The sequence below is a fragment of the Capricornis sumatraensis genome, chromosome 16 (assembly GCF_032405125.1).
Source record: "Capricornis sumatraensis isolate serow.1 chromosome 16, serow.2, whole genome shotgun sequence".
NCBI classification, from domain to species: Eukaryota; Metazoa; Chordata; class Mammalia; order Artiodactyla; family Bovidae; genus Capricornis; species Capricornis sumatraensis.
Genome location: NC_091084.1, coordinates 59,346,318 through 59,373,421, shown reverse-complemented (window position 1 = coordinate 59,373,421; position 27,104 = coordinate 59,346,318). Strand labels below are relative to the sequence as shown.

General features: G+C 35.0%; 1 protein-coding gene across 1 annotated transcript in view; it reads left to right on the top strand.

The window, feature by feature from the left end:
* KIF18A (kinesin family member 18A) overlaps positions 1-27,104 on the top strand; it is a 69,939-nt gene that overhangs the window by 7,903 nt on the left and 34,932 nt on the right. Inside the window, exons 6-12 of the mRNA XM_068989181.1 lie at positions 1,333-1,509; positions 2,899-2,973; positions 3,171-3,277; positions 7,963-8,125; positions 15,029-15,193; positions 18,332-18,453; positions 24,258-24,493. Coding sequence (XP_068845282.1) covers positions 1,333-1,509; positions 2,899-2,973; positions 3,171-3,277; positions 7,963-8,125; positions 15,029-15,193; positions 18,332-18,453; positions 24,258-24,493 — 1,045 coding nt within the window. The remainder of the gene's footprint in view (positions 1-1,332; positions 1,510-2,898; positions 2,974-3,170; positions 3,278-7,962; positions 8,126-15,028; positions 15,194-18,331; positions 18,454-24,257; positions 24,494-27,104) is intronic.

The following is a 27,104-nucleotide window of genomic DNA, read 5'->3' as shown; positions in this document are numbered from 1 at the left end:
TTGGTTAAGAATCTGCCTGCCAATGCAGGAGACACAGGAGATGTGGGTTTGACCCCTGGGTTGGAAAGATCCCTTGGAGTAGGAAATTGCAACCCACTCCAGTATTCTTGCCTGGAAAGTTCACGGACAGAGGAGCCTGGTGGGCTACAGTCCATGAGGTCACAAAGAGTCAGACACAACTGAGCACTCATATACATGATAATTTTAGTTCAAACCAAGCTCAGAAGCTATAGGAAGGTTACTGTTAAACTCTTCAAAATTTGCATTTTGATAAATATGAAGTACATTAAAATGATTTGGGAACTCTCTTATTTTTTAAAAAAGGCAAGTTTCTAAAATCACATGAATATCACAGAAGCAAAATATATTTTGTATTCTAAATTAAAATCTCAGAATATGAGCAGACAGCGTGGTATAGAGACTGATTTCCTAAATTTTGCCATTCATGAAACTTTTTCCATAACTGATTTAATTTTAATAATCGACTGCTGTTGAATCATTTGCTAGTCAGTGTTTAATACATATCTTATACATGCAAAATCAATTCAAGTAGCACCAGCCTGTGCACACTCCACACCATTTGAGAAAGACTGCTATGATGAAAAGCATAGTACTGGGAGCTGGGAGACCTCACGGTAGTTTCTAGCTTTGTGAATTACCAGCCATGTGACCTGAGGCAAGTCATGTGGCTTTTTGCTTAGCTTCATTTTTCTCTTCTGTAATATGAAAGAGTTATACTGGATAGCATAAGAGTGCTTTTTCTAGAAAAATAAAGTTCTCTTAGACCTGTGGTTGTGCTTTCAGATAAAGTATTTGTGAGTTTATAATTTATTTTGTATTCATATTAAATGGTTATTTAAAGAGAGAAGTAGCTCTCTGCCATACAGAATTCTTATTATTCCTCTGGAGTGTTTCTCCAGGGCATATATTACTTTTGTATTTTAATTTCTTTTTAAAAATGAAGTTTTTTTAATAGACATTTTGATTTTGAATAGTTTTAAATACAGAAAAGTTGATTAGATAATACAGGAAGATTTTATTCAATATACCTCACACTCAAGTTTCCTCTCTTAGTATGTCACATTAATACGGTACACTTATTACAGCTAATGAAACAGTATTGATATTTTATGGTTAACTAACATTCACACTTAATCAGATGGAGATATAATCTTTCAGTGGGAAATTTGTTTTTTATGTTCACTGAGCAGTCCCATAAGATGTGTAAGGCTGGGCATAGTTGTGCAGTGCTTAAATTCTTATAGTGAAATGGTAGCAGATTTGCATTTGAATGTGGAAAATGACATAAGAATCCTGTTTTTGTTCTTTCAGAAAAAGAATCAGCATATTCCTTACAGAAATAGTAAGCTCACTCGCTTGTTAAAGGATTCTCTCGGAGGAAACTGTCAAACTATAATGATTGCTGCTGTTAGTCCTTCCTCTGTGTTCTACGATGACACATATAACACTCTTAAGTATGCTAACCGCGCAAAGGACATTAAATCTTCTGTAAGTGTGTTTACTCTGCCTTTGTGGTAAGAGTACTTGGTGCATTTTTTTTTCTTTTTTATACCTCTAGCGAAATATGAAGTAGAGATATATTTCTATTAATGAGAGCATTAACTAGGACAGTTAAAACATTAAACATCTTAATTGTATATATAAGAAATACGATTATTTAATCTTTGGAGAATTAGGATGTTTTAGTGCCTTTCTCGCTAACCTTTTTTACATCATGACACGTGGTATTTTGATGGCGTTTTGGTGTAACTGGTCAAGGCCTCTGACACATTTGTTGCAGCCAAAGCTGATGCTCTGCTGTAGCCCAGCACCAGTAGTTCACCACCTGAAAACCACGCCATGTTTGCTAATTTCTTCAAGCCTTAGTTATTTACTTCATCTATAAAGTAGATACAATATCTGTCTCAGTTTATAAAGTAAATAGTTTCTTAAAAATAATTTATTTTCACATTCATGACATTGATGTAGGCAATCTGTATTGCTACAGCAGTGTAATAATGAGTGGTTAGGTTGGTATTTTTGCAAATAATTTGCGGTAACTTTTTTTTAATGTAAGTCAAACATGATGATGGATGTGTAAAATCACAAAGTTACAGAGTTATAACAGACCTAGAGTTCAACTGGTAAATAATGGCCTCTCTTCCCACTTACCCCTCTGCTACTCCCATTTATTGAAGATAAGTGGGTTATTGTCTTCCTTAGAGAATTATTCATATATTGTTTATATGATAAATTGGGAAAGATTATGCTTTATTGAGTATACAGAAGTTTTTCATACATATTTTTCATGCACTGCTTACACCAAACCACTGAGGAAGACATTTTTAGCTCTTCTTTACAGTTGAAGAATTACATGTTCAAAGTTGTAAGTATAAATTCTAAGTTAAGTGAGAAGTGGGCAAGGCCTTGAAATCAAGTATTTGGATTTAATGTTCTTTCCACTATTCCATAGCTGCCAGGGGGCTCATACTTTCATAAAAAGGATAAAATATATTGAGAACTTGTTAAAAGCTACTTGAACATACAAACTGGTAAAACTTTAAATTATCTCTGTATCTTAAAAGTTAAAGGACAAAGGAAAAAATGAGCAATTTTTATTATATGAATGCCTGCTTTGTAAGTTCTTTAAAGTACCTTTTCTCCGATAGTAAAGAAGGCAGTTTCTTTTATAAATGTTATTAACATGCTCAGTATACCCTTACCCACTTGTCATAGATTTTAAGCATGAGCATAGTTGATTATATTGTCATGACTGTAATTGTCACAAATTCTGAATTAATGAAGCTGAATTAATGAGGATGTAATGCTATTTTGTTTACATATATAACTGATTATTACCTCTGTATATGCACAATCATAATTTCTTTTTCTTAACAGTTGAAGAGCAATGTTCTTAACCTTGACAATCATATAACTCAGTATGTAAAAATCTGTAATGAACAGAAGAAAGAGGTACGTCTTTTCTTTACATTGTTGCTAATCTCTCTCAGTTCCTCATTTATGGGATTCTGCAATCTTTATTGTCTAAAACTCTATTGTCTATTATAATTGAAATTTTGTTCAGTTATTTTTCACAGTAAAATTTTTCTGTGGCTGTGTATAATGGAAACAGATAATTTGAATGTTTAACTACTGTTTCTTTCTACTAGATTTTAATGTTAAAAGAAAAACTAAAGGCCTATGAAGAACAGAAAGCCTTTACTGATGAAAGTAGCAAATTAATGATTTCAAACCCTCAGAAAAAAGAAATTGAAAGGTAAAATTGACATTAAGATCTTGTTTTAGGATTTTGTAAACTTTAGTCAGATGATTAAGTCAGAAATTTATTGTTATCATCATTTGTTGTATGTCTTTATGTATTCTCAACTGTTCAGGAAGTCACAGATTAGTCTTATATAGTACTCTTTGGAGATCAGGTAATTTTAATTGTGATTATACAGATAGTGAGAAGCAGGTCTTAAGTGTGGGATGGAAAAAGTAAAGCTAATTATGTCACTTATGAAATTGGTTTTTAATAGTTTCCATGTTTTTCTTCTGTGGTGTTTTAGTCCCTTCTGGCTGCTACAACAAAGTACCACAGACTGGGTCGCTTATAAACAAACAAAATTATTTCTTACAGTTCTGGGAGCTGGAAGTCCTAGATTAGTGTGCCAGTGTGGTTGGGTAAGGCCTGCCTTCCATGTTGTAGACTTCTTCAATCCTCACATAAGCAAAAGAGAGGGAGGTCTCTCTGGAGGCTCTTTTATAAGGGCACTAATCCTATCAATGAGGTCTCCACTCTCATGACCTAACCACTTTGCAAAGGCTCCACTTGCAGTACCATCACCTTAGGTGTTAGGTTTCATTCAACATGTAAATTTCGGGGGACACAGATGTGTTCAAGCAGTGGCATCTGGCATTATCATTATTTACATGGTGCATATAAATTGTGTCTACTCTTTCCTAACTTGATATAACTCTATTAATCCACTTAATTGAGTTTACGCAATTAATTATTTAAAGGGACATCTCTCGATATAAGTTGACACAGAAAAATGATCTGTTTCATCTAAGTTTCTTAGCAGATAAATTTAAAAAACGAAAGCTGTAATACAGTACTCACAAGCACCAAGATAATTTCCAAATTGTCCTGATGGGCAATAGTTGAAGAGCTTTGAATCTTGAGTAGTTCTAAGAAGACAGAAAGAAATTCTTGAGGCAAACAAGTTTGAAAATTGTTCCTTACTTAAGGAAATTTAAGAAGTTTCCAAAGTACATGAACATATTGAAAGCTCCAAGAGGCCCATAGGAAAAGGAACCTGTTCACCTTTGATTGAAAGTTGAGTAAACCTTCTCCAAAGCTAATTTTCTATTATCAATAATATGCGAAACCAACCACATCTTAAGGCACTGATTACTCACACTTAGAACTCCTGAGTTTGCAGATGTCTTAGTGTACATAAGGAAGACTAGTTGACAGTGATTTTCAATATAGTTTCAAGTGTGTATTGAAGTTTACATAAAATATCCTTGATTTGAAGAAAATAATTTTTTCTTCAAAATACCCTAGATATTAAGATAACTTCTAGGAAAATAACACCTTATTTTTTTAACTGTCTTTGTAGTTTTTGATGATATTTAAGCCCACATTAATTTCATCTGATGACTACAACTCCTCTGAAATTTGAAATGGGGTATTGTTTTCTAACTCATAGATTAGAACAAGGATTATATGTCATCCTTTCAAATCTTAAGCCAATGCTACCATACTGTGCTATTTTACAGATACAATAAGAAACAATTAAACAATTATTTCTATCAGTGACAATGAGTCCATTTTTCATACAGCATAAAGTTGATCTATGTATTATTAATAGCTCTGCTTATGCCAGAGATTTCCTTAATAGTGTTTAAATTATTTTCTGTTAATCCCACTAACAACCCATTGTCAAGCTAAAGTTATATTTAATAGTCTTAAAATACTTTTTGTTATATTCTACCAACTTTACACTGTCTTTTGAAAAATAACTTAAGTAAAATTGACTCCTCATTATTCATTTAATCTTAAAGCTTCTAATGCTGCTATATCATTAGTTGTGTGTTTTAGTCAAATATGGGATTGGTCCTCATGTAACCAGATAGCTCTTTGTTGTTGCAAGTTTCTTGAATATTAAAGCAGCCACCCACTGCTCAAATTTGGAATCATTGCTTGCAAGAAATTGCTCAGCTCTACTTAACCAGATCTAATTATCAGTTGAAATTGTACAAATTGGTAGACTTTTCTGGAGTTGATATGGCTTTGAATCATTGACATTTGCTTTCTGGTTGTTGATTCAAGAAGGAGATGCCCTGAGTTACGAACACTTATTTGGGTATTTTTGACACTTCAATGTGACTTGCTATTGCTGCTAAGTAACTTCAGTCATGTCCAACTGTGTGACCCCATGGACAGCAGCCCACCAGGCTCCCCCGTCCCTGGGATTCTCCAGGCAAGAACACTGGAGTGGGTTGCCATTTCCTTCTCCAGTGCATGAAAGTGAAAAGTGAAAGTGAAGTGGCTCAGTCATGTCCGACCCTCAGCGACCCCATGGACTGCAGCCTTCCAGGCTCCTCCGTCCATGGGATTTTCCAGGCAGGAGTATTGCAGTGGGGTGCCATTGCCTTCTCTGTCAACGTGACTTAACCAACTATAAAAACTTTGAGTTGTAATTCACTCAACAGGTGAAATAATTTGCATGTATTTATAAAGAAGGTAATAATACAGTTATATACCCCAAAGCCTTTGTCATTCTCTCACCAAAGCATCAGTCTTCTGAAATAAATATATGTAATACTTCTGAACCATATCAATCATACTTCACATAAAATTTCTTTAATGTCATGAATTTTTATTGTCTTTAAGAAATATAATTTTTATGAAGTTTAAACAGGTAAAGGGAAGACTGTGTACTATTTGCTCTCTGTTAAAGCTATTAGAAAGATAATACTCAAAAAAAATCTTAAAGCATAATTGTTAAGCTCCAATCCTTTGACACCTGATGCAAAGAGCCAACTCATTGGAAAAGACCCTGATGCTGGGAAAGATTGAAAGCATAAAGAGAAGAGGGTGGCAGAGGATGAGATGGTTAGTATCACCGATTCAATAGACATGAATTGAGCAAACTTTCGGAGATAGTGAAGGACAGGGAAACCTGGCGTGCTCCCCGTACATATGGTCACAAAAAGTCAGAAACAACTGAGCAACTGAACAATGAGAAAATACTCAAAAAAATCATAAAAAAGTATAATTGTTCATGTCCAGAGTAACTATATAACTTCACTTATGACTATACCAAGAAATTGTCTAGAGTTCATCATATGTCACATGAAATTATTGGCAAAGATTTTGTTTTCTAGCTACACAGATGTTTTAAATGACTAGAAAATAGTTATTAGTCAATCCCATAAGACTGTCTTTATAAAAAAATGATTTTTTTAAGAGCTTTCTTTGATACTAATTCCCTTCCTTCCTTCCTAATCACTAAACACCACCAACTAAAATGAGAATGGACCATAAAATTTCAAAACTAACAAATATTTAACTATGTCCTTGGGTAAAGTATTAACAGAAAATTATCTTCGGGTATAACCTAAAGATAACTTATCAAATCATTTACTGGCATTAGAGTTGTTGTAATGTAATACAATGAAATTGCAATGTCCGTACATACTTCTTATGAAATATTTATCAGTTTGACAAAACTTCAGTGAAGTCGATGTATTGTGGTTTATATTCATTCCCAGAAGAGTTAAGAACTCTTTACTACTGACGTAAACTGTCAGGGTTTTTACCACAAATCCTTACAAATATACCTAACATTCTTGCCAAGGAACATTTATTTTTAAATGCATATACTGTGTTACCATTTTATTTTAAAAGGTTCACAGTTAATTTTTCTTTGAGAGTTTTGCCTTTATGTGATTGTCTCTACTGTTACTGTAGCTCAGACATGATCTGTCACCAATATTCTGCTGACCCTGGAGGATGCAGGGCTGGAGGCTCCTTTTGTTGTTTAATCACTAGGTCGTGTCGGATTCTTCTGTGACCCCCAAGGACTGTAGCCCGCCAGGCTCCTCTGTCCATGGGATTTCACAGGCAAGAATCCTGGAATGGGTTGCTATTTCCTTCTCCAAGGAATCTTTCCAACCCAGGAATCAAACCCATATCTCCTGCATGGCAGGCAGATTCTTTACTGCTGAACTACCAGGGAAGCCCATACACTCCATTTAGGCCTTTCATAGAAGTGATTCCACTTGAGGTAGTTATGCATTTGGAGGATATGTGAGTCATACTCCCCAACTTTGCATTTTGAAAGAAACACAGTGGAGTGGCTTTTCTAGATTTACCACATTGTGAACTTGGATATTTTGGATCTTGGCATTGTCAGCTGACTCTTGGCCAGGCTGCAGGGGGTACCTGACCGTATGGTGTGTTTTCACTGTTACAAGTTCTGAAGCTAAAAGTCAGCTATCTCACTTTCCCTAGGGGGCCATAGAGGCACCATATGATTATGCCACACACTGCTTACTTCTTTACAGCGAGCCAACACCAAAACAACACACAATACTGTGTTTCTGGGGCCTTGTGATTGAGATAGTACAAGTCCACATTATCATCCTTTTCTTACAAACAAAGTATTTTATTTTTGGTAAGTTACTGGATTACGCAGACAAAAATACAGTGTATGACTGATACCATACACCTTAATATACTAATATCTTTTAATAACATGATCTTTCTTGGAAAGGAGAGAAAGAGAAAGAAACCCAATGTTACGAAAATAATGTTCATAACCCTTTACCAGCTATCTCACTTTCCCTAGGGGGCCATAGAAGCACCATATGCCCTTGTTCATGCAATTCTCTGAGTAAACAGCATTGCCTAGCACAAAATACTGAGATTCTATGTTTTATTTTTGTTAGATTTCAAGAAATTCTGAACTGCTTGTTCCAGAATCGAGAAGAAATCAGGCAAGAATATCTGAAGTTAGAAATGTTGCTTAAAGAAAATGAACTTAAATCATTCTATCAACAACAGTGTCATAAACAAATAGAAATGATGTGTTCTGAAGACAAAGTAGAAAAGGTATTTAACAACTTTATCATTAATTCCTAGAGATGGGAAAAACATGGAGACTTATAATTCTAGAAATTTGATAGTGTTGCATAATCACTCATCTACAAATACCTGGAAATGCTAGAGGAAATAGTGAGAACAGTCTTTGAAATGGATAGTTAAGTGTACAAGAAAAATAAATAAATTCCTAAGTGTCAGAAACAAAAAGGAAATAGGTGTAAAATCTCAGTTAAATGTGTTGCTTCTGTGAGGGTTGACAGAATGCTTAACAGGAAGTTAACACACTGAGGGAGAGTTGGGTACCAAAGTGGAGCAGAGAGAACAATTGACCCCATATGCAGGCAGTAGTTTACAGCTTAGATCAATAGGAGATTCCACCCACCCCACCTGAGAAGAATGTTTTGTCACTAACATTGTTACAATTTCCATTGCATCAGTGCTTAAAAAAAAAAAGAAACTTTTATTCAGTTTTATTATTTAATGTAGAAAAAGCTCACTGCTGTGCCCCTCATACACACAGACACACAGACAATTTACACTACACTTAGATAAGGGGCCCAAGGGAGACGGGGATTTAGAAATGAATGGTTTACTTTCGCTCTTAGTATTGGAAGTATACCAGAAGAAAATGTTACCAACTAGCACAGGAAAATAAGAAACCAAGCCTAGGGTAAGAAAAGAAAGTCCGTTTTGATAACCATCATTATTGATAAACTTTTCACAGGATTTTGAGGTTTGAATTTTTACAGTCCATGTGTTTTGTTTAGCAAATCCCTAAAGTGAGAAATTAGCATAGGAAATGGTATCAAAGCAGTAATAATCTATAGGGAACTGAGTGGAAGCAATATAAAATCAGCCTAGTGAAACAAGCCTAGGTTTGGATTTTCAATTCAAACCACTAATAAGAGCTCACTGTCCAAAATTACAAAACATGTGAAACAGCCCTCCAAAAGCAAGTCAGCAGGCTTAGTAAATATGATAGAACCCCCTCCCCTGCAAAACATCGGATACAACAAACTGATAAAACCTATAAAAACAAAGTCATCAAAGAAGGAATCAAAGATGAAAAGAATATATATATATATATATGAGAAGAAAACAAATGAAACTTCTAGAAATTAAAGATTTATTTACTAGAATTTAAAATTTCAACTTATAGTACTAGGCAATATTTTAAATACTTGACATCCATTAACACATTTAATTCTCCAAAAATCCTGTGGGCTATATAATATTATTATCCTTGTAATTAAAATGAGGAAACCAAGGCCCAGAGAAGTCATTCTGTCAAAGATCACCCAGCTCATAGAGTCCTAGCTACTATTTGAACTCAAGCAAGCTGACCCTGGAGCCTGGAGTCTTGTCCCTGGAGAGAAGAGCCTGGTGGGCTACAGTCCATGGGGTTGCAAAGAATTGGACACAACTGAGTGACTAAGCACAGCACACAAAGAGAGAATTAAAGAACTGGGAGATCCAAGGAAATCACACCAAATACAAGATAAAAAGATGCCAGGTGTGAACAGGATGTTATGTAAAAAAAAACTAGAAAGTCATGCATTCATCTAGTAGATACATTGAAGGAGATGTGTTAATGCAAAAGGGGAAAGGATAATGTGCAAACTCTAAGGCTTAGACTTTTCTAGAACGAATAAGTTGTCAATAAAATGTAAATTCAAGAAACGTGAGTTGTAAGCAGGAAAGGAAAATGTATGCTTGGAGGTGTGCAACTCCAGAGTACCAAAAATCAGAAAAATAAGCATTTTGAAAATAAGAGATTCTCCCCAGTTTTGGTGTTCATTGATGATAAGGTTAATTGCATTTTTAAGTACCTTTGTAATTTAATGTGTTTATTAATAACACATTAAATCAGTCATTCAAAGTAGTTTATATAATTTAATCACATAGAGATTAAATGCATGAGATGCATTCACATATTACTTATTAAAACCTTTCTGTTGTAGATAACCCCCAGTCCTGTTAGACTTCTACCTTAACTGAGTCTTCTTTTCCCACATACCCAGAAGTAACAGTTATTTATAAAATTTTTACATGTTTTTTAATATCTGAAAGCCATCAAACTTTGATAGTGCTTTAAAAAACTAGCATTTTAGGTTTTTTCAGCCCAAGAAATGGGAAAGATGTGATAGGCTAAGAAGTTAATCATAAAGCATTAATAATGTGTCATGGATATGAGAATATCAGTTACTATTAAACTAATTATCAAAATTAGTCATTTACTTACTGAATATGCATTTATTATGCCTTATTGAAAATATGTTTATTTTAAACCACTTTATTGAGATATATGATTAATGTTTAAAGAAACTCACAAACATAGACAACTTGACAGGTTTGGAGATAAATATACACTAGTGACACCATCACCACAATCTATGCCATAATCCTGTATCACACCTCCTAAAGTTTCCTCCCACCCACTTTATTAGTAGTAGTATTGTATTAACAGAAACACTTAACATAAGATCTATCCTCTTAATGATTCTTAAATATACAACAATACACTATGATTCCGCCTTTAAAAAAGAAGAAAATCATGCCATTTGCAAAAAATAGGTGAGCCTGAAAGACATGCTAAGTGAAGTAAGCCAGACAGAGAAGGATGGATGCTACATGGTACTATTTATATGAAAAGTCTAAAATCATCAAACTCAGAAGTAGAATCGAATGGTGTTGCCAGGAGTTATGGGGAAGGCAAAATCAGGAAGTACCAGTCAAAGGGTAAAAATGTAAAACAAATGCACCCTAGAGATCTAATACTGTACAGCATAGGGCCTATAGTTAGTAATGTATTGAATACTGAAAATTTCTTTTTGATTTTGTTTTCCAAGTGTATTTAAAATGTTCCTCACATCCTTTTAAGGTAGAAGACTAGAATGTATATCTTTGTTTAAAATTTGTTGCAATGTACTTTAACTTTCTTGAACTACAAGATTGTTGCCAATATTTTTGATAACCTTCATGACTTCCAAATAATAAAATATCTCATAGGATTAATATTGGGTTGGCCAAAAAGTTTATTTGAAGTTTTTTTGAGAAACCCAAACAAACTTTTTGGCCAACCAATATGTCAGTTTGTTATTATGAAATCCCTACATATGTTAGTTAAATGGAATTCTGAGAAACTGCTGTATTACCTATTCTAAAAGTTATATGTTATATCTCAATTATTTGCATTTGCTTTATTATAATTTACAGTAATGGTAATATTTTTCAATTTTGTGTAGGTTTCCTTTAAATAAATGCCAATTTTCTGAAAGTACAATTACCTGATTTACATCTTAAAAAACAGGCAAGAAATTCAGTCATGGAAAGCTGATTGAGAGCAGCTTGTTTTGAACACTTTTATATATATCCTAAGCATTGTGCTAAACACAATAGAGATAAACCAAAGTATAGACATTATAGTACTTCAGTTATTATAAACTAGTTGGAGCAATAAAATGATATAAAAATGACACAGCACTGTATGATTATCATGTAAGGAATAGTACAATAATAAAAATGGCTAATATTGAGCATTAATTGTTTGCCAGACTTTTCAAAGTATTTTGCATGGGCTATTTCATTTAGGATTTATAACAAGCCTATGAGGTATATCCTCTATTATTACCACGGTTTGTGAGCAGCAAAGATACAAAGAATTCAAGTAAGCTGTCTAGAGATATATGCCTAATCAATATGACTGAACCAATATTAAACTCTGGCTGTCTGGCCTCAGTCTGTACTTGTGAGGATCCTACTATACTATAAGTACTAAGTGTTACAGCTATTCATAGTAAAAAACAGTGACTTCTGGTTGTGGTGAAGAAAGGCTTCGTAGTAGAGAGATGAGATTTATACTGGGCATTTTAATGAAAATACTGAGTGCATGCTAAGTTGCTTCAGTCGTTTCCGACTGTGCAACCCTATGGACTGTAGCCTACCAGGCTCCTCTGTCCATTGGATTCTCCAGGCAAGAATACTAGAGTAGTTTCCATGCTCTTCCAGGGGATCTTCCTGACCCAGGGATTGAACGTGCATCTCTTACATCTCCTGCATTGGCAGGCAGGTTCTTTACGACTAAGTGCCACCTGGGAAACCCTGTATAAGAACTATTAGTGGGGAAAAAAATAAAAAGGAATACAATATTCAAAACAGAACATCAGTTTGACCAGAGCACAGTGTTGTCCATAATTATACTCAATACTTCCTGCCAATTCCTACCCCTTTGCCATAGCAGATACCATTGAAGTGGTTGTAGCACTCTTCCTCTCTGAATCTGAAATAGCCAGAGTTAACCACTGTGAATAGATTGGAAATGGCACATGATACAAGACATATTTTGCCATATTGGGAATTAGTCAATTCTATTTTGAAGGGAGGGCCAAATTCTGGAAGCTTTGGTTGCCAGGAATTTTATAGTCTATTTTTATAGTCAAGAGGCAATCTTTGAAGCAAATAAGTAGTATATTAGCAGAGCTTAGACTCAGGTTGCCATTTTTTGAACATTAGAATATTAGTACATTTAATAAGTTTGATCTATTTAATACCAAGCTAATTTACATAATTGTTATTTTCTCTGTCTTTCTTACCTTGTTGAATTGTCAGAGTGTGTTTGGAAACATTGAGACATAGAGTGAGGAATAGATTTGGCTAATTTCTTTTTTCTGTTTGCATCCTTATTCTGCTTTTTTCAATACATTTGCCTTTTCTCATACCTCACTTTTGGTCATTTCAATTGCTTTTCCAATTTTTATGGCTATTCTCATGAGACTAGGTAAGGAATGGAGATAAAACCTCTTAAGTTTATTGGCTGTAAACTACTGAAAAATGTAGAAAGATATCTAGAGATTTACTTTGTTCTCACAGAATTGTCAAAGTATAGTTTTACTAAACTGCTTGCTAGAGTAAGGGATTTTATATCTGTCTTGGACCCTCTCCAAAGAGGTTTACTCTCATAATTGCTAAAAGAATCTCATTGATTCAGCTATGAATGGTTCTAGAATATGGACTCTGAGAATAGTATTAAAGTGAAGCTCCTGGGTAATTTTATGAATGTATAGAGTTAATATAAAAGTTATATTAATGAAATAATGAGTTCACTGTGTTAGCAGTCAGTTCTTTTGCACAAAGCAGTGGTGTTATAATACCTAAATTTTAAAATTACATGTTTATTCTCGCTCAAGACCTTTTATGGTATTTTAGAAATTATATTAATAAAACATATAAAGCTTTTTTGAAACTTTAATAGGAAACAATTTACTTTAATGTGAGGATTTAATATACATATTTTAGAATTTATTTCCAAACACTTACTTGATATTTATTTCAAAATAGTAAGGATTACCCTGATGAAAAATGTCCCCATAAAGAACCATCATAGAGGATGCATTTCATGAGCATAAGTACAAACTCAAAAACATATTTCTTGAGATTGTCAGTCAAAAGTTTTTAGTTAAATATTGACTGCCATCAGACCCATAGATCATTTCCTTCCCTGATTCTAAGACTATCTGCAATATTTATAAACATTAGAGAAATATAAAGGTAGTTTGATTTAATTGCCTTCCTTCAGACAGGCACAATACATTTATGTTCATTTTTCAGATAAGGTGACTGAAGAGCCGCAGAAATTTGACTTGCCTAAATGTTCACACCTGCTGCATAGCAGCAAAAGTCAAGAAGCCATGTATCCTACCTTCTGTTGTATCAGCGGCTCTAAACTTTTCAGGTTTCAGGACCCCATTCTACTTTTAAAATAAAATTTTAGAACCTTAAAGAGCTTTTGTTTATATGGATTTCATCTACCAATATTCTGTATGAAATTTAAACTGAGATTTTCAAAAGTACATTATGTATTAGTTAAGAACAATCAATTACCCATTGCATGACAACATAAGTAACACTTTAATGAAAGTAGTTGTTTTCTAAACCAGAAAGAGGCAGTAAGAAGAGTGACATTGTTTCCTATTTTTGCAGATTTTTTCATTGCCTGGTTTTTCCTCAAAATGTCAACCTTTTATTAAAGATAATAAGGAAGTTAGAGAGTAAGGCCTTTAACCCAGTTCAAATGTAGTTCCTGCTCCTTTTTTCATTTTTTTTCCCGCCATAGGGTGTGTTCATCCCTACTTCCAAAACTGCTGCAAGTGCTTATTCTAACCTTTAGAGATGTATTGTCTCAGGTCCAGCCATCATATCTGATGATTATTGAGTTTAGTGGCTTTTGGCAATTAGCCCAAAGAAGTCCTACCATTCTGCCACACTGTGCCCATGATAGTGTGCAGGGCCCTGGGAGTAAAAAACTAGAAAGCCAGTTTTGAACCTAATTCATTTGTAGATAAAACACCAAAAGTATTTGGGCTATCCATTATGTGTCCTGAACCAACCATCAGGCGAGATCAGACATTTATTATATTCAGAAACAAGCTCTGTTTTCTGTCATTGACAACAGCCAATCTAAAGGCCTTATAGACAAAACCTTAGAACAATAGAATACTCTGTTTCTTCACATCTTTCAAACTGAAGGCAAGATAAGAGCAGTACATGCATCTGCTTTGTTTTCAGTGAGGAAATCACAGGAGTCAGGCCCCATATGAACTTTTCAAATGCAACATTTAAAAGCATATATTTTAGCAACAGCAAAAAAGTTATAGTCTTCAATTTGGCCATTGTTTTTCTTAAAGTCATAAACTCTCAACATGTAATTTTATAAAAATGACTCACAACTCAATTTCCTATTTTCCTGCAAGCAGCAGTATTGTGAGATTTCAAAGGGGAAATAGCTTTAAGTATAAAAGTATAGCCTAATTTAATAGGCTACACTAGCACACTTAAAAGGAAATATACCACTGTACTAATATCACATATATCAAATATCACAAAAGATTGACAATTAAATGCATTATTTTTCAGGCCACTTGCAAAAGAGATCACAGACTTGCAATGTTGAAAACTCGCCGCTGCTATCTAGAGAAGAAAAGGGAGGAAGAATTGAAGCAATTTGATGAGAATACTAATTGGCTCCATCGTGTCCAGACTGAAATGGGACTCTTAGGTCAAAATGGTAGTATTCCAAAGGTACATACATGTTTTATATTCAGATTTATTGTCTTAGAACTGAACTTCTTAAACTCACTGTTGTGTAAATATCTTTCATAAGGCAAATTTTGGTTCATCTCCCTCAGGTTTAACTGACTCATTTTACTGTTTTTAACCAAATATGCCTTCTACCTCCCTATTTACCTACTAAATTTCTTTTTCTTTACTTTCAGAAGAATAAAGTTACATTTAAATTTTTTTTTAAGTGATTGCATCCTTTTATGAGGTCATTCTTAAGTCAGACTGAAGTAATTCTATTTCAGACTTTCAGACTGTACGTGAATTTTCATGTAGGTGATTTAAATTTAATCAGTTGATATTAGTTTTAATATTAGTTTTAAATGTGGTCACCATTATTTGTATTATAGCCAAATAAAACCAGTTTGAAAGCTGTATGCATTTATGTTTATGTACTGAATTGAAAATAGTCCATCTAGAATGTAAATTAAGTATAATTTGCATTTTACTTATAATCTAGTATATTCATGTAATTGACAGTCTAAAATATAGCCCATCACCAACTAGAAAAGTACTTAAGAACTTGTTTAGTATTAAAAAAGCAAAAAAATCCATTGATGTTTACTAGTTTGCCTTTGTTTTCCCATAATTATCTTAAGCTCCCAATTTTTAAAATGGTACAGTATTCTTTTTAGTAGTACTATTATTGCTTTTTTTTTTTGCCTACTTATTAGCATTTATGAAGTTAATATTGTTCAGGTTATTTTCAGTAAATTTAAATTTTATTTACCATGGTCCAATCTAATTTTTCTAGCAGTCTGTCTTCTATAACTCTCATAAGCAGAACTTTTCACACCTGAATGTGAATCTAGAATTAGTGTTTCAATTCTTGTTTTTTAATGCATTTCATTATAAATAATTTGAAAAAATTAAAACTGTTTCTGTTCCCATCAACCTGTCCCACTCTCAGTCCTTTTTTTTGTGGATATTTTCTTAGCTGAAATAGGTATCTACTTTTAAGCCATTCTTTCTTATATAAGCAAACTGAAACATAACTTTGTGAAAAGATTTATTCACAGTCATACAACTCTAGATAGAGACCCAGTACTGTGACTTTCATATTGCTCCTCTTAACCTCTCAAATTTATCCACTTCTGCATCTCCCATTACCAGTACCCTAGTTCAGACTTCCAGCCCCCATTGTTGGACTGCTATGTGTGGCCTTCTACTTCCATTCATATCCTACTGCAATCATTCTCTACACTGCAACTAAAATGAGCTTTCTAAAAAGTTACTTTGATTGAATCACTCTTAAGTGCTTTCTCCCATATATAAACTCTCTATTATGATTTCCCAGGCCTAGCATGGCATCTAAAAACCTCTTGTTTTATATATTACCTCTCATATTCTTGCTTCAGCTATTACTGACTTAACTGTAGCTCTCATGATAGGCTGTGCTCTTCCAATCAGATTAAATCACTAGTGTATCAAGGCATGAAAAAGATTAAAATTGTAAGCTTGGTTTTTCAAAGATGACAGGCTAGCTAAGAATTATTATTGGATAAAATAGTTATAGAATCAAGGCTTCTCTCTTTAAGAGTGATACAGAAAGATAAAACAAGATTATCAGAAGAAATAAATAAGGGATTTTTTTTTTTTTTTAAGAGAAAAGATGGAATATTTGGCAAATATGTTCGTACTGTTAGGGTTGTTTAATTTTCTAACTGGGAGAGATGAAAGAGATCATATAGTAAACCTCGTAACTTTCAGTCAAGTAAAGTCATCTCCATAAAGACCATATTTGGGACTTCAGGTAGCATTTGTGTCATAGTCGAGCCATCTTTAAAATCACATGACTCATGAACCAGTGCTCTAATTGTATCATCCTGACCTGACTCCCTAAAGAGAGTTTGCTCTAAAATACTTGTTGTTTCTGAAATGTAATCATGAATCATCTAAATAATAACCCCCAACTTTAATATATCTCAGACATATAGAATTATATTGTTTCCTTGTCAGAGCACCCACCACTGGTTTAGGAAGTATTACCTAAAAAGGAAAAAGAAAAAAGCCTTAAGCTTATAGAGAGTCAGTGGCCAACTGCAGTTTGGTAAAGGAGTATCGAACGCCTAAAGTGGCTTATGAGAGTTATCTGTAGGAAGTTTCTTGGGCACAGCTTCCGTAACGCTTTTTGTCTCAGCCTCTTACAGTGTCCAAAATATTTCACTCCCTTTTATTGACTAAAATTTTCCCAATTTAAATTCTGAAAATGCTTTTGGATTATTACCATTCATAATTTAGTATAACCACTTACCTGACGTTTTCCATACTTAAGGCTTAGTAGAATTGAGGAAAGAAATAATTTTAGGTGGTAAATTAGAAAACATTTGGGCATGTGCACAAGAGGCTTAGGAAATGGGAGACTGCAAAAACTTTTCTACACTTTTGCACTAGGATGAAGCTTATACCAAGATTGGATGAAGGTGAGAATTTTTTTTTTTTTGCTGCACCAGGCGTCATCTTAGTTCCCTGACCCATGTCGCCTGCTTTGAGAGTGTAGAGCTGTAACCACTGGACTGCTGGGGAATTCCCCAAGAAAGTTTTATTGTATGCAACTCCAGACACTGCAGTTGTTAGACACAGTTGGACAGTTTGACACAGTTGACAACTCTAAACACTGAACTAGTTTGAGACAACACCTCTCATGGTGGTCTAGAATGGAGAATCTGTAAGCAAATAAATAAATGGAATTGTTACTAATCAATGCTATGACAGAGACTATTGGAGGTGAAGAGTGTCCATCTTTAAATGTAATGCTTAGAGAAAGCCTCCCTGAAAAAGTGACATTTAAGCAAAAATGGACCAAATTAATGTATTTTCACAGTATTATATACAAGTTGGATAGACCAAGAAACTATTATTATAATAAAATTTGTTCTGAGACATTCAGTTTCCAAGGAAACTTGAAACTTATCTCACTTGTAAGTTATAGATTACCTGTACCAGTATATTTGTTTTTCAAATTGTTTCTATACATGCTATTTCATATTTTTAAGAATTAAAACTCTTAACACCAATATAAAATAAGTTTTATTAACATTGATTTAACTTTAATATTCTTAAAAGAATCTGAGATATAGTTTGTATTGTTTTCCTCAGGAGCTCAGTAAAGAACTTCATTGCCACCATCTGCACCTCCAGAACAAAGATTTGAAAGCACAAATTAAACATATGATGGATCTAGCTTCTCTTCAAGAACAACAACACAGACAGACAGAAGCGTAAGTACATGTTCTAAAAATTTTAACACTGTAGACCTAAGGAACCTGAAGCATAGAAGTATAGGTTTCCATTGCCAAAAAATTCAGTTTTATTCCATACAAAATACATTACTATTTAAATGTCTGCCAGCATTAGAAATCATGCTGAGTTAGGAAACACAGAGTGAGTGTAAAGGATGTGGTTCTACTCGGATTTTTTTTATAGTGCTTTATAGTTTTGAAAACACTTTTTTAATTTATTGTTTTTATGCAATATATGTCATGTAATACAAAATTCTAAAGATCCCTCTACAGTGAAAAGGAGCCTGTCTTCTACCTGTCCTCTAGCCATCCTTTCCCCCTCTTAGAAACTACTACTATTAATACCAACTGAATTTTTAAGTAGACAGTTTTTAAGCATTCATAATTCCAGAATGAATTTTTGCTATAATTAAAATGAAATCATTTAAATATATATATATATTTTAACATCATGTCCCAATTTTTAAGTGATTCTATACTATCTCATTCATGCTCTAACTCAGTAATAGTTCCTTTTAATTACTGAAACACAATAATAAAAAAAGTATGCCTTGATCTTTATTTTTATTACATTGGACATGTCAATCAACTTCCTTAGGCGTCACTTTCATGCTCTGTCAAAATAACAAGTTTATTTCTCTAAAGGCTTTCTGCCAGTCTAAAATTCTACTGTAGTTCTTCTAGTGTTCTCAAACAACAATAATTAATTTTCCATACTTTTGATTTAAGGGAAATTATATTAGCATAAGTACTTTTAAAAAGAAGAAAAAGAAAGGGAAAAACTTCAGGGAAATATTATCCTATGGATAGAAGCTCACCCTGTTCTCCCCATACTTCCAATATTTATACACAGAGCAAACATTGAACATTCATTTACTTGCACTCACACCCCCTGCAAGAGTTAAAAGTTATCAAATAAACATTAATTTATTTCAACTATATTTATTTGGTTTATCATTAAAATAGATTAATATATTTACTATAAATTTTTGCCTCAAAACAGGCAAAAATTCTCTTATTTATTTAGAAAACTGGTGAACTAAAACAGAGACAATACAATAGAAAGAGTATGAGTTTTGAAGTTGGTCTTGAGTTCTAGTTTATGTAAGCAGTATAAGCTTGCATAAATTATCCTGCCTCACTAACCTTTAGTTTTCTCATCTGTTCAATTGTAACAGTTTCCAATAACAAAAAACAACAGATGTGATGAACTGTCTTAGCCTGAGCTTATAGAGTGAAGACCAAAAAAAAAAGATTTTGTGCATATTCAAAGTGCTGAAAGAAAAAATTTTCAGCTATGAAGACTACCTAGCAAAGTTATCAATAAGAATTGAAGAAGAAATAAGAGTTTTCCAGATAACCAAGAGTTAAAGGAGTTCATCACCACTAAACTGGCCTTTTAAGAAATGTTAAAGAAACTCCTTTAAGTTGAAAAGAAGGGCCACTAATTAGTAACAAAAATTTGGAAGTATAAATCTCACTTGTAAAAGTGAACATATAGTTAAAGTAGTGTTTTAATCACTTAGAATGCTAGTATGAAGGTTAAAATAAAAAAGTAGTGAAAATAACTGTAACTTTAAGTAATAATAATTACTTAAGGAATATACAAGATAAAAAGATATAAAAGATGGGGTGTTTTCACAGAACTAGAATGAATAATTCTAAAATTTGTGTGGAACCATGAAAGACTCCGAATAACCAGAGCATTCCTGAGAAGGACAAAGTTTGAGAGCTCACACTTTCAGATTTAAAACTATATTACAGAGCAGTCGTGATACTGGTGTGAAAACAGACACATAGATCAATGGAACAGAACAGAGAGGCCAGAAATAAACCCATGCATATATGGTCAGGTAATTTACAACCAAGTAGCCAAGAATATCCAATTGGTGGTTTAGTCGCTAAGTCATGTCCTATTCTTGCAACCCTGTGGACTGTAGCCTGCCAGGCTCTTCTGTCTGTGGGACAGAATTCTTCTCCAGGCAAAAATACTGGAGTAGGTTGCCATTTCCTTTTCCAGGAAATCTTCCTAACCTCGGGATCACACTCAGGTCTCCCATATTGCAGGCAGATTCTTCACTATTGAGCCATCAGCGAAGCCCCAAATGAATACATAAATACATACAAATAAACGTACGCCATACATACATGCATAAATGGCATATGTCCTGGGTCTCTAAGACCACCTCCATGTTTGATGATTTACTAGAACGGCTTATAGAATCCATCATATGGCTGACCCCATGGTGGTGGTTTAGTTGCTCATTTGTGTCTGATTGTTTCCAACTCCATGGACTGTATAGCCCCCAAGCTCCTCTGTTGTGATTTACTAGAGTAAAAGCAGGCAAGACACAATCAACAAAAGGAAAAAGTGAATGGGGCAAAGTTCAAAGGAAATCACTTAGTTACAGGCATTTGTGTCTTCATCCTATGGACCATACAGGATATGCTGAAGTCCTCCAGCAAAAGTTGTGATGACCCACGTGAAATGGTGCTTACTTTGGAATGTCATTAGGCCGACACTTCATGCCCTGGGTTTTCACTGGGAGCAGATTGCATAGGTACTGTCTGCCAAGCATGATGGCTCAAAATTCTAACCTTTCTAAAAGGAAAGCAGTTGTTCAGCATAAACCACATTGTTTGTACAAAGAGTTAAACACAGTGAGCCACTCTAATAGTTCTGGGAGTTATCTGAACTTCTCAAAATCTGTGTTTCAAGATACGACCCAAGGGCCAACCTTGTTGACAAGCCTTTCAAAGGATGTCAACTTCAGACCTGCTGTGTTAACTCTTCTGTGCTTAGCATCTGATTAGTATAGGTGCTCAACAAGTAATTGTTTTTATTAACTTTCTGATTGAGAAGTTTTTCTTACAGTTGTTACCTACTGGGCTTAAATGGAGTACTCCCCACAATCACCAAAAAGAAATATATCCCAAACTATTTATTTGTACAGCTATCTAAATATTTAAGATTCCTAGATAATAAAGCAATTATTTCCCAGTGTGTTAAAATTAAAATGCCTGTTCTTTTCCCACTGTCCTATCCATACATCAAATGGTTCTGTTCTTCTGGACATCCTTAGTAATATGGAACACCAGGACTAAGTTATTTTAAGTTATTCATGTTGTTTGACATCTTGTTGGTATAAAAGTTAGGAACCATTTATAACTTTTTAGTTGCTGGCATTTCTTCAGTGAATATTCTTCATGGAGGTCTAATACATAAAAAGAAATGTTTAGTACTCCTCTGATTGACAGCAATAGGATAGATTTTGAATCAGAGCTAAGCATCCAGCACCCTGTCTTTTTTTCATATCCACCATGTGCTGTGCTGTGCTCTGCTTAGTCACTCAATCATGTCCAACTCTACGATCCATGGACTATAGCCCGCCAGGCTCCACTGTTGATGGGATTATCCAGGCAAGAATATTGGAATGGGTTGCCATGCCATCCTCCAGGAGATCTTCCAATCCCAGGGATCAAACCCAGCTCTCCTGCATTGTGGCAGATTTTTTACCATCTGAGCCACCAAGAATACTGGAATGAGTAGCTATCCCTTCCCCAGGGGATCTTCCTGACCCAGGAATTGAGCATGGGTCTCCTGCATTGCAGGCGGATTCTTTACCAGCTGAGCTACCAGAGAAGCCCTATACCCACCATACTTTTCTGCAGTTTTCTCCTTTGAATGCCTTTGCAAATTATTGCTTTAGCTCATTAAGAACTAACTTCAAGGAGAGGTGAGTTTTGTTCATTTGTTATTTTGTTCTAATCTTATATACCTAAGATGAGCTTCATCATTTGACAGAGTGTATTAATATTTCATTTTAATCTCATAATATTTAGTAACAATAGCAACACTTTTATTTTGCTACACTGTCTTCATTGCTTCATGCAGGCTTTCTCTAGTTGGGAGGAGCAGGAGCTTCTCATTGTAGTGGCTTCTCTTGTAGAGCCTGGGCTCCAGGCACAGGTACTCAGTAGTTGCAGCTCTTGGACTCTAGAGCGTAGGCTCAGTAGTTGTGGCACATAGGCTTCGTTGCCCCTTGGCATGTGGAATCTTCCCAGACCAGAGATCAAACCTGTGCCCACAGCATTATGAGGTAGATTCTTAACCAGGGACCACCAGGGAAGTCCACAACACAGTTTTCGATTGTTAAATCACATTATGCTTTGTAAAAGTCTTTTATATGAAATTTAGTTCTGAAAACAGTCCCCTGTTGAAGGTAGTGGCTGTCCAATTGTAGCCCATATTATAGAGGAAAAACCTCAGTTAGTACTTTATCCAAGGTCAAATAGAAGCAAGTGAAGACTAGCTGACACTGCAGCCTGGTACTTGTAATTCCTATACAAGGTACTTTTCAGTCTATATTTAATGTATTAAAGATATTTGATTAGAGGTATTTGATTGAAATTTCTAAAGAAACATATGTACAGGGAACCATTTTAATCATCTGCTAATACTTTGAATCAAATCTGGAATCAAGATTGCTGGGAGAAATACCAACCTCAGATATGCAGATGGTGCCACTTTAATGACAGAAAGTGAAGAGGAACTAAAGAGCCTCTTGATGAAGGTGAAAGAGGAGAGTGAAAAAGCCTCGCTTAAAGCTCAACATTCAGAAAACTAAGATCTTGGCATCCGGTCGTATTACTTCATGGCAAATAGATGGGGAAAATGTTGAAAAAGTGTCAGATTTCATTTTCTTGGGCTCCAAAATCAATGTTGACGGTGACTGCAGCCAAAAAATTAAAAGACACCTGCTCCTTGGAAGAACAGCTATGACAAACCTAGACATTGTATTAAAAAACAAAAAAAAAAAAAATTAATTAAATAAAATAAAAAGCAGAGACATCACTGTGCCAACAAAGATCTGTATAGTCAAAGCTATGATTTTTCCAGTAGTCATGTATGGATGTGGGGTTACCCTGGTAGCTCAGCTGGTAAAGAATCCACCTGCAATGCAGGAAACCCTGTTTCAATTCCTGGGTCAGGAAGATTCCACTGGAGAAGTGATAGGCTACCCACTCCAGTATTCTTGGGTTTCCCTGGTGGCTCAGAAAGTTAAGAATCTGCCTGCAATGTAGGAGACCTGTTTGATTCCTGGGTTGGGAAGATCCCCTGGAGGAGGGCATGGCAACCCACTCCTATATTCTTGCCTGGAAAATGCCCATGGACAGAGGAGCCTGGTGGGCTACAGTCCATGGTGTTGCAAAGAGTCAGACACAACTGAGCGACTAAGAACATATTACACATACATGTATGGATGTAAGAGATGGACCATAAAGAAGGCTGAGCACCGGAAAATTGATGCTTTTGAACTGTGGTGTTGAAGACTCTTGAGAAATCACAACAACACAGAGATCAAACCAGTCAGTCCTAAAGGAAATCAACCCCGAATATTCCTTGGAAGGAGTGATGCTAAAGCTGGAGCTCCAATACTTTGGCCACCTGATGCAAAGAGCTGACTCACTGGAAAAGACCCTGCTGTTGGGAAAGACTGAGGCAAGAGGAGAAGAGGGTGACAGAGTATGAGATGGTTGGATGGTATCACTGACTCAATGGACATAAGTTTGCTCATACTCAGGGAGATAGTGAAGGACAGAGAAGCCTGGCATGCTGCAGTTCATGGCAAAGGGTGGCATCTTTGCTCATGCTGCAGCAAAGAGTTGGACACGACTTGGTGACTCAACAACAACAAATACTTTGGATGTTACGTAAATCTGTAATACAGTATTTAAAATTTAGTATTTATCTCTCTCTTCTTGTCACCTTCTGTATGTAGAGTATTAAATGCATTACTTCCGGCCCTAAGAAAGCAATACTGTGCTTTAAAAGAATCTGGCCTGTTAAATGCTACTATTGAGGCTGACATCAAAGAAATTGAACATTTGGTCGAGAGGAAAAAAGTGGTGGTTTGGGCTGATCAAACTAGTGAAGCTGCAAAGCAAAATAATCTACCAGAAGTTTCTATTCTTATGACCTTCCCACAACTTGGACCAGTTCATTCTTCTCCTTGTTGTAAGTACAGCTTTTATTTCATTAAGTAAGTAAACATTACTTATAAAGATTAATCTTTTTAATATTAATCAATAGAGCAGTTAATGTTTTAGTATTTTGCTATTTTGTGAGAATTAATTTCAGAATCATTTCAATTAACTGGTATCTTTCAAAGGTGTAAGAGGAAGTATGCTTGATGTTCTAAACCATGCTAGCAGTGAAGTTATTTTACCTGTTTTTAATGAGATAATTTTATTTCCACCCTTCTTTAAAACTTTACCTATATTAAAGACTGAAGATTATGATTAAGAATATTATGTTCTGTAATAAATAACAATCTTTTATGTCCTTAAGATCAACTGACAGTGTTGAATTTACTGTTTTTCTGTTGGCAGATCACTTAATATCTCTCCTTTCATAAAAGTGTGCATGGGGTGTTTTAATTAAAAAACTAACATATAATCTTGGCTTTTAAATATTCGGATAATATAGAGGCAGAATGCCCTCTTCAGCTTTTCCCAGATTTTCTCAATCTTCTATGCTAGGTTAGAGATAAATGCTTATAACAGTTGGGTTGTCTTTACAGTGTGTGTATGACATTTGTATCAGATTATCTAACTTTTAAGCTTTTTGTTACATTTTCATCATTTTTAGGGTACATATATAAAGAATCTAGCATTTTTTTAATAGCTGTGAGAATTGTTGTACAATCATTTACTTAACCATTGTTCTATTATTGGTGAACAGTGCATGTCAGAGAACACACCCGAATACAGTAGTCCTGCCTTCTCTACTGTTTCACTTTTCACCATTTCAGTTACCTGCAGTAAACTGAAGTCCAAAAATGTTTAATGGACATTTTCAGAAATAAATACTTCATCAGTTTTAAATTGCACACCATTCTGAGTATCATCATAAAATTTCATGGGGTCCTACTCTGTCCTGCCCAAGATAAGAACCATCTCTTTATCCAACATATTCTTTCTGTTTGTCATTTAGTAGTCATCTTGGTTATCAGATCAGCTGTCACAGTATTGCAGTGCTTGTTTTTAAGTAACCTGTATTTTACTCAGTAATCCCAAAGTGCAGAAGTGATGCTAGCAATTCAATGATGCTATAGAGAATCCATTAAGAGCTTCCTTTTAGGTGCAATAGTGAAAGTTTTTGGCTTAATTAGGAAAGAAAAATAAATCACATGTGAAGTGCTAAAATTTGGGGGAAGAACAGGTATTCTATCCATGAAATCATGAAGAAGGAAGAAGAAATTCATGTTAGTTTTGCTGTTGGACCTCAAATTGCAAAAATTACTGTCAGAATGCATAAGTGATTAGTTAAGATGGAAAAAGCATTGCTGCTGCTACTGCTAAGTCGCTTCAGTCATGTCTGACTCTGTGTGACCCCATAGATGGCAGCCCACCAGGCTCCCCATCCCTGGGATTCTCCAGGCAAGAACACTGGAGTGGGTTGCCATTTCCTTCTCCAGTGCATGAAAATGAAAAGTGAAAGTGAAGTCGCTCAGTAGTGTCCAACTCTTCATGACCCCATGAACTGGAGCCTACCAGGCTCCTGTCCATGGGATTTTCCAGGCAAGAGTACTGGAGTGGGTTGCCATTGCCTTCTCTAGGAAAAGGCATTAACTTTGTACAATAAGATATTTTGACACAGAGTCCACATTTGCAAACTTTTATTACATTATGTTCTTAGAATTATTGCCTGATTTATAAATTGCACTTTACCTTAGATAGATCATGGTAAGTCGCTTCATGCATGTGTGCGTGCTAAGTCACTTCTGTCGTGTCTGACTCTGTGCAACCCTATGGACTGCAGCCTGCCAGGCTTCTCTGTCCAGGGGATTCTCCAGGTAAGACAAGGCACACACACACACACAAATAGGAAATATATGATGCAGTGCTGTCTGGTTTCAGGTATCCACTAGGAGTCTAGGAATGTTTCCTCCCATGGGGTAAGGGGAGACTACTGTATTAATATTTCAGCATGTGTACTAGTTTCATAAGAATTAGTTTCCTAGATCAGAGGATAAATAACTTAAAAAAATGATCTGTCAGGCTCCAAAAATTTTCTTACATAAACATTTATGAGATTTTACATTTACAAATCTCTATATCTCATCTTCACCTTAACCCAACATAAGAACAGCAACACTAAACTAATGCATGCTGCTGCTGCTGCTAAGTCGCTTCAGTCATGGCCGACTCTGTGCGACCCCATAGACGGCAGCCCACCAGGCTCCGCGTCCCTGGGATTCTCCAGGCAAGAACACTGGAGTGGGTTGCCATTTCCTTCTCCAATGCATGAAAGTGAAAAGTGAAAGTGAAGTCGCTCAGCCGTGCCCAACTTCCAGCGACCTCATGGACTGCAGCCCACCAGGCTCCTCTGTCCATGGGACCTTCCAGGCAAGCGCACTGGAGTGGGTTGCCTCTTTTTAAATTTGAAACTCATTTTTACTGATTTTAATTCTTTGAAGTTTGTGAAGACTTCTTTAAAGCCAGCATAGAGTTGGTATAAATGTTTCAATTATGTTTTTAAAGAATATATTAAGTCAGGTCAAATCGGCTGTGTTCTTCAAATCATGTTCTTACTGACTAATTTTTTAATTCATGTTCTGTCATAT